The sequence below is a fragment of the Centruroides vittatus genome, unplaced genomic scaffold (genome assembly GCF_030686945.1).
Source record: "Centruroides vittatus isolate TY-2023 unplaced genomic scaffold, ASM3068694v2 contig_134, whole genome shotgun sequence".
Lineage (NCBI taxonomy): Eukaryota > Metazoa > Arthropoda > Arachnida > Scorpiones > Buthidae > Centruroides > Centruroides vittatus.
In genome coordinates, this window is record NW_027120852.1 from 622,371 (window position 1) to 631,533 (window position 9,163).

The following is a 9,163-nucleotide window of genomic DNA, read 5'->3' on the forward strand; positions in this document are numbered from 1 at the left end:
ATGCTGCACAGTTTATTTTTCACTAACAAGTTAGTGAATCTCTATTTATACAGTTTTCTTTAATCTAATCGAAGCTGTTTACAGATAATTAATTTAAAGGAGTTTATATAATCTATTTTAATGATTTTTATTTATTTATAATGTTTTATAATTCAATAAACAAGCCTAAAATATAAAGAGAGTGATATTTATTCTTCATGATTGGTACGTACCAGATGTACCAGTACCAAGCCTGGACAAATCCAAAATGGGTATTGAAAACGGGTTTCTTAATTCTTAAAACCCAATTTCGAAATATATTTGTAGCTGAGCTGTTTATATTTGTTTATAACTATACTAATTCATTTTTCTTTCAGATAGACAAATTAAATACCGACCACGCGAGCTGTATATTTAATAAAATGCAGATAAAATTTATCCACAGAGACATATATCAACTTCATTTTAACAGCTGTTAATTCACTGAGGAAAGTTGCGGTGTTCAAATCGCGTATCTCAGAATGTATTTTAGTAACACACGGTTGAACAGTAAAGTGTTAAACCTATACTGATTATACTGCGAATGAGTTTATTCTTTTGATATTCGAATATTTGAATTATGATAGACAATTAGTAACTGTGAAAGAGTTCGCTCCAGTTATATGTAAAATCGGGTAGGTTAGGTTATTTGTGCAAGAGAAAAACATAAATTTTTGAATTACAAGCAGTCCTCAACATTCGGTTGGTTTATTCGGATACGCCGTAAACGAATCGTATACGTTCGTGAAAATTTTTAATTGCGCCCTTGCTTCGAAAAAGGTTGGCCACAGCTGGTATACGGCAACGCGATCTGCCGAGGGAGGTAATGCTTCCCGAGTCTTTTGTGAGATACCGGTCCCTATTTAGAAACCCCGGAAATCTCCACGTGGCCAGCCCGTTGGCCAGGAGCGGACCCACGACCAGTGTTCGATGGTTTTATCCACTCGACAACTGGTGGGTCCCAACATTCGGGTCAAGAAAACATGTCGGAATTCCAATAATAGACTCGCTCGCACGAGGGGAGTCATTGGCAGTGAGATGAAAAGAAATATTATAAGATCTAAGATAGAAAAGTTATGCTAAATATACGTTACGTGGTTGTAAATCTGTTTCCCAACAGAGACAAATTCCTTATTGTCATTTTTGCTGAACAGTTTACCTTTCTGTCCGCGTGTCTACTTGACTACTTTTCCTGATTTCTTTCTTACGCATTTTAATTATTCCAATAACTATATTTAGTAGGTTTTATTGTTATTTTAATATGTCATTTAAATGTTTAAAATAAATATGTTTTTGGTGAAAACTCTAATTTTTAACGATAAAAAGAATTGCAAATTTAAAATTAAATATATATGAAACGTAATGTTTATGGTTTTATATTATTCATCTTTTATTTATTGAATTATAAAACGTTTTAAATAAATAAAAGTTTAAAGTATTTTAAAATTTAGATTATAGTAGAAAATTGTATAAACAGAGACGTTCAATTCCGTTAGCGAAGAAACAAGTGTGCAATATTATTCATAAATCCATTAAAAATGTTCGTCTTGTTTGCCTCGTTTAAGGTGACTTTTGCCAGACTCGGTAACGTGTTTCGCCTTTTAGTCATTTAAAATTCCTTCAAAAATGTTACCCACTTAAAGAATGTAATCCTCTCACAAGTTTGAGTCTATCTTCCGTATATTGTTACATAATCCCATTTCTTCGAAGGAATTAATGCAAAGTGAAATAAGAAATATCTCACCCAAATATCTCACCAATGGCAGAGCGAATATAACCGTTAAACATTGGTAGTTTGCCTCGTATTCGCTCGTTATCGACAACCTGGCCACTTAGAGGTTTCCAGCTTTTCTTCACGTGCCAACACCCAAATTGGAGCCAGTTTTTGATAGAAAGTTCTTTCGGGAGAAATTTTCCCTTGTCAGATCGCCCGTGTGTTGCATTGCTGTTTCCCACAAAACTGAACTAATCAAAACCCTTCTCATGCACTCATCGACAACCCGGGCTATGTAAGGTCTAGTATTATCTTCTATTAAAAGATGGTAAAGGCAATAGCTCTCCGAAAAAACTTGCCATGGGTTTACTAGGATATCGTCCTTGTAGCGTACGGCATTCAAATTGCCCCTAAGGAGTAGTTGTAAGGATGTGTAGCCGTTGTGCCTCCAAACCAAAAACATCCGCTTTCAAAAGAATCTAATTCTCTGGTGTTTTAAGGAAGATAAAGGGTTGGTTGTTTCCTCTAGAAGAAATAGTAACGAGAATCGATCTGCAACCGAACTCTCAAATCAACTCTAAAGAGATTCTCGACTCCAACAACAATGATGTCTACAAAAGTTCAAATAATCTCTTCTGTGAGAAGAGGTTAGAGATGCACAAACCACAAAAAAGGCCAACATTATAAAGCCTACGGTATAAGATTTACATCGATATATTTATCCCAGAGGCTGTAGAAATATGTAAAGACAATTATCAGTATACAACTTACCTTTAATCACGAGGCAACGATTTTCATTGGCGTTGTACTTCTTGGGCGACCTTGACCAGTTCTTTCTAATACACCTTAAGTCCGCCATAGCCGTGTAAGGGCATTCTAGGGTATCATCCACAATATTATTCATTCTTTATTCAATCTGGACTCGGGATTGTCTAATCATTCTCGTGTAAATTTACACACACGATACAATGTTATTACATTTTGTTCAATCGTCTTGATAAAATTCCCAAAATTACTTTATATGCCTCTGTGTTTCTATTGTACATATTAGAATGGAAAATGTCTACAAGGACTTATTTTATTAGTAGGACTTATACTGGTGACTTGGTACAGCAAAGTTTAAGAAAAACGAGTCAGAAAGCAACAGTCTATTTTTCACCCGAACACTTTACACGATATAACTTTGTTTCCGACCTGTTTGTCCCTCATCAGCAGGTTTACATCCAAAAATTTTTAAAATCAGAATATTAAAAATGACTACAATTTATAAAATTTTTCACCATAGAACCGACATTAAAATGAAATAAAATAACTTAAAGTATCTTGTTTGTCAATTACATCGAAATGAAAAGTTATTAACAGGATAAAACCGAGCATATTTCCAATATTCCTGCATTTAATAACAATAAGTATAAGCCATTTTATTAAAAAGACGAGGTAAATATTTGTAAAACTTACGTATTCCACCCCAACTATAACTTGAACAATTATCCTTATTTCGTTGTTTCTCTTACATACCCATTATTTCCTCCGCCAATGATACCTTTCTATGATTGGTGGATTTCTCTTCCTATATTGTTATTCATTTTGTTCTTTTGTTTTTTATATATAAATATGTTCATGTAATTGTGTTTTATAACTATCTCCCTCTTTTTTCTGACGCTTATTGGGACGACTGATTTATAGTTAATTACTTTGGGTATCTGCATTGGTTTAACCAAAGTAATTAACTATAAATGAATCGTCCCAATAAGCGTGAAATATAATATATTTAAAATGTATGTTGATAAATTTAAAAATGGAACGAGTAAAATAGAAACTCGGGAAAAAGAAACAAAAGAAATAGTTAAAATGTTCATATTAAACGATTACCCGAAAATCAAACTGGAAAAATGGATACATAAAATAGAAAATATTAAACGACCGAAAAAAACAATATGATAAAGAAAACAATTTTGTAAAATTAATGTATATACCTAAAATATTCGAAAGAATTAAAAAAGTAGTAGGTAATAAAATAAATTTAATACCCGAAAAAATAGAATCAACCAAAAAACATTTACATTACAGAAATGATTTAAAAAATATGAAATTACGGAAGAAAAAGGTGTAGTATGTTCGTTTGATTGCAATTGGGAACATAAAACATCATATATAGGAGAAATAAAACGAAAATTGAAAATAAGGTTAAAAGAACATATTCGTGCCATAAGTAGTAATTACGAAAATTCAGCGGTAGCAGAGCATTGTAACACAACGGGGTGCGAAATACACATCAACACTGTTAAATAAAGAAGAAAGAGAGAAATAATTATAAAAGACAATTATATGAACGTATTTATATAAAAAAGACAAAAGAGCAGAATGAATAACAATATGGGAAAAGAAATCAACCAATCTTGGAACAGTTTCATCGACAGAGGTAATGACAGGTATATAAGGGTAATGGTCTTTGCAATGTCGAGCGTCATTCCACTGACTTTCCAAACGCCATTGTCAAACTTCTAGGCTTACGGGAAAGCGGCGCCGAACGTCCGACGTACACGTTTTCGCGTTTAAAACTTCGGCCTCAACCTCGCTAATAAGATAATTGGGCCCACCAGCGGCCGAGCATTAGATCCTGAACACCGGGAGGTCGGTCGTGGGTTCACGCCGCGCTCGGACGGGCTGGCAGCGTGGAGTTTTCCGGGTTTTCTCCACGTCGATGACTCCTGAATAGGGCCAGTTTCCCTTAAAAGTCTTCCCGGAAGGCATTCTTTCCCCGCGCGCGCATTGGCCATTCTACATGGCCAGCTCTTCGACCAACGACAAGCTATTCGGAGTATAGAGCTTAACAACCATAAACTCCCATATAAACCACTCAACGAAACGAAATAAGGATAATTGTTCAAGTTATAGTTGGGGTGGAATACGTAAGTTTTACAAATATTTACCTCGTCTTTTTAATAAAATGGCTTATACTTATTGTTATTAAATGCAGGAATATTGGAAATATGCTCGGTTTTATCCTGTTAATAACTTTTCATTTCGATGTAATTGACAAACAAGATACTGTAAGTTATTTTATTTCATTTTAATGTCGGTTCTATGGTGAAAAATTTTATAAATTGTAGTCATTTTTAATATTCTGATTTTAAAAATTTTTGGATGTAAACCTGCTGATGAGGGACAAACAGGTCGGAAACAAAGTTATATCGTGTAAAGTGTTCGGGTGAAAAATAAAGACTGTTGCTTTCTGACTCGTTTTTCTTAAACTTTGCTGAACCAGGTCACCGGTATAAGTCCTGTTAATAAAATAAGTCCTTGTAGACATTTTCCATACTAATAGATACCCAAAATTACAGCACAGACTTCAATTTAGACAAAAATGTACAAACAACACAAGTCTACAAAATAATCATTCATATTGTACTGCTTTCTACTAATACGAAATCATACAATTCAAATGAAAGATATATTTTAACTGAATTGTTAGTTAATTATTTAACATAAATAGCGTAAATACCGGTTAATTCAGGCAATATACTGCTTGAAACATTGAAACACGAGTAAAGAATGGAAACAGAACACAACCCGTAAAACCTATAATAAATTATAAGGAGTTCGAACCCGGAACTTCCACGAAGATAAATAAAAGTCTGACCTAAAAACTTGAGAAGTCGACTATTTGAAATTATTTCGTTTTTATTGTGAGAATTCATGTTTTTATTTTTATCACACTTCTTAAATTTTTTATTTATTTTATCATTGAATCATTTATTTATCTCAATTAAATTTTGTCTACGTACACAGTTTTTATCTAAGTGTAGAAACGAAGATAAATAGTACTTATATCAGAAACTAAACTTTTTTCACATACTAAACAATTGAACTTATTAAAGAGAATTTAAAATTTTCCTACTTAAATGTATTCTCGGACACAAAAATACAGTTTTACACGATTCCAGACTTTTGTTTCCTTTATTAGATAAGAAATTTATTAATAAAAATGTGTTCCATTGCCATAAACTCATCAATCCAATCCATTCCTAATTGCTTATATATTTTGCTATTTTTAAGCTCTTTCTAGACACTTAGAAGCCTTTTAACCGGAATGGGGGAAGGTAAATAGTAAGACAAAACAGATATACTCGGAATTCAGAGTGTAACGTCCGAGGAATTTTTATGGGCCACGAAAACTCCTTGGACGTTGCTCCCCGAATTCGAACCCGGATCCCCCGAGGGAGCCTGACGCCTTACCACCTCAGCAATTTGCTTACACAAAGAAATGGAGACTCAAAACGAGCTTTACTTGCTCTAGTTACAATCATACAACTTCGGGTGAAGAAAAGACAAACAATTAAATTTATTTGTTTATATTTGTAGACTTAAAAAACTTACGTTTCAATCATCATTACCAAATTGCAAGAAAAGTTACCATTATATCAACCTGTTACTAAGATTAAAGTAGTAAGCCTTTTTTTAAGTCTAATGCAGGTATTTTATATTTTATTTTATATTCAACTTGATGATGTAGTGATAAATGCAATGTCTTATGTAGATGATATTGTGTTTCGAGCCAAACTTCAGCATCACTTATCACTTATAAATTCCCACTATCTCCTGTCTGACTGTATGTCCTTTCTTAATCTCGAAAACGGTGTCAGATAGATGAAAGCCGAGAGAGTTGTAGAATTCTTGGTGGCAGGAGGCCCCAATTAACTATATATAAACGTTATTTCAATTTTAAAAAATTTTTCTCGAAAGAAGTTAGATAGATGACCGCACGACTCTATTCCTAACAGGAAAATTATTAAGTACAGAGGCAAGACACTACTAATTGGAGTGGAGAGTATATTAAAAATTGAAGCCAGGCAGTGGGACGATGTCACAATAACTATTATAAGAGTAATTGTTTTATATTGTATTAATATTGCTACCTTATACTTATTTATTGCATTATAAATGAAATAATAGATTTAAAATACTTTCAAAATGATTTTCTATAAACACCATCGATTAAATTATGCAATAAAAGTTGATAAATAGCGACGTTCAGTTTACCTAGTAAAGAATCGAGCGTGTAGCATTACCGATAACTCCCTTAAATATGTTGCTCTTGTTTGCCTCGTTTACTGTGACTTTTGCCAGACCCGGTAACATTCTTTTACGGGTTCAAAGTTTATATTAGAAAAATGAAATTCTAACAAACAAATTTTCACGATTTCTAGTCGATCCGCCTTACACGGCCTTATATAACCCTAAGCTCTTCCAAGGAGATATCGTCAGAACAGAAGACATCGAGGTAAGTTTATTGATTTTAAATAGTTAAAATGTACTAAAATTAATCTAAATTTGAAGTTAGACAACTACGCCATAGCGAATCCTTGGGCTTGCTGGAACAATGGGATAGTGCCTTACGTCATCGACTCGTCTTTAGGTTAACTTAAAATGTTTTTAGAACTTAACATTAATAAAATGACTTTATTAATTTAATTTCGTATTTTTTATAATAGAAAATGTAAAACATTTAATCACCAAGGCAATGGACCACATAAGTCAAGCAACCGGAGGATGTGTCTGTTTCGCAGAAAGACAAACCGAAAGTGATTATGTTATATTTTTCAATGGAGATGGGTAAATATCACCATATAGTTAGTGTTCAAGTTGTAGATTTATATATTTTATAACTATTGCTTTACTATATTATATATAATATAACTATCGCTACTATATATTTATTTTATAACCAATGCAGTTGTTATTCGTATGTCGGTCGAATTGGAGGAGCACAATTTGTATCTCTCAACACCCGCTGCCATAACCTGGGGGTTATTATTCACGAACTTTGTCACGTATTGGGTTTCTATCACGAACAGAATCGATACGATAGAGACGATTATCTTATTATTCATTGGGAGAACATACAAGAAGGTAAGTTCTGGCCATCGGGTATTCGCATTTAGATTGTTAGAAATAATACAAAATTTTGATATTGTTAGGAGAGGAAAGCCAATTTGCGCTTCTTCCCCCGACTGTAAATACTGTCGACGACGCTTTTAGTATCGAATCTATCACGATTTATGGAAATTATGTCTTTTCGAAAGACGGTGTGTCGAAAACTATGGAAGCGAAATCGGGAGAAGTTTTGATAGACCCGTATTACAAGGATGGTTTGAGTGCCAGCGATATTTCTAGAATTAAAGCTCTGTACGGTTGCGCTTGAAAAATAAATATATCAAATTATAACGTCGTAATCTTTTATGAAATAAATATAAATATTTAAAAAATTCGTTCGATTTTCTAAGAATAATATTTTCACAAAATGTTTAATTTTCGCATTTACGGCAAGATTTTTTGGCATAATTAATAGCGAACACTTGAGGAAGAGAGAAGTACGTGTCATATGCAAGTAAAGTCGCTGCGGTATGTTTATTCGCACGAAATAGCGAGCATTCCTGGCTGTGGAAAAGAGCCGAAGAACAAAAGTAAGAAGTGCGCATTACACGTGCATTCTCGAGGCCCGAGGCTCTATACTATAGAGCCACGGTGGCCAAACTGGCTCTCGAGCCACGTGCGGCTCTTTTCTAGTATACTCGTGGCTCACTGCGAAATACTTAAATTTATATCAAATTTGTTTTTATTTTAATTTTGCTTTTATTATTTTTTATGTATGATTCCTGGATAATATAAAATAAATAATATATTGTTTGAAATAAAAAAGTCAAAATATGGCAACGTTATTATTATTGTATTATAAAACATAATATAAAATGAAATACAGTAGAGCATCGATTATCCGACTCAATTGGGGACTGGGGTTGGTCGGATAACTGAAAAGTCGGATAACGGAAAAGTATGAAAAATACATTATTAGTATAGTGTATTAGGCCTGCTTTAAATACTAGCCTCCCCTTCATGGTCGAGCCAGTGCTGCCAGCTAAAACATGCAAAAATTTAACAAAAAATAATATCAAAGTAGCCAAGACGTAACCAAATATTGTAGCGCCACATCACTAGCGGACATTTGAATTTGCCGACTAGAACGCGGTCGGTTAACCGATAAGTCGGGGGTCGGATAATCGATGCTCTATTGTAATAGCTAGTGTTGTTTTTTTTTTATAAATATTTAATGAATTGCATATAAGAATCGGAAATGTTTATATTTGCTTTAAAAAGTTTCCGTTAAAATAGCATGTAAAATTTAATCTATGTTGCTTCGTATTTATTTGTGAACTTCTATCCCAATTCTGATTCTGCAGTGGCGCCGAAGTCGAGTTAACGCTCCGTCTCTATACTTAGTATAGTTAGTTGTGTTAATATTACTCGAAAACGAACATTTTTGACAAAAAGGTAATATTTCTGCCGATTTATTAAGTGAACGAACGAACTCGTTTTTAAATTTTTATTTTAGAATACTTTTTAACACGGCACGTGAAAATAAAAAATAAA

The 9,163-nt window shown here is 33.4% G+C and overlaps 1 protein-coding gene across 1 annotated transcript; it reads left to right on the plus strand.

Moving 5' to 3' along the window:
* Positions 1-7,081: 7,081 nt before the first annotated feature.
* On the plus strand, positions 7,082-7,937 carry LOC136990767 (astacin-like metalloprotease toxin 5; the record flags this gene model as incomplete). Its single annotated transcript, XM_067289203.1, has 4 exons — positions 7,082-7,151; positions 7,228-7,348; positions 7,470-7,645; positions 7,714-7,937. Coding segments are annotated over 4 exons (591 nt in total), but the record flags the coding sequence as incomplete, so codon positions are not given.
* Positions 7,938-9,163: the final 1,226 nt, after the last annotated feature.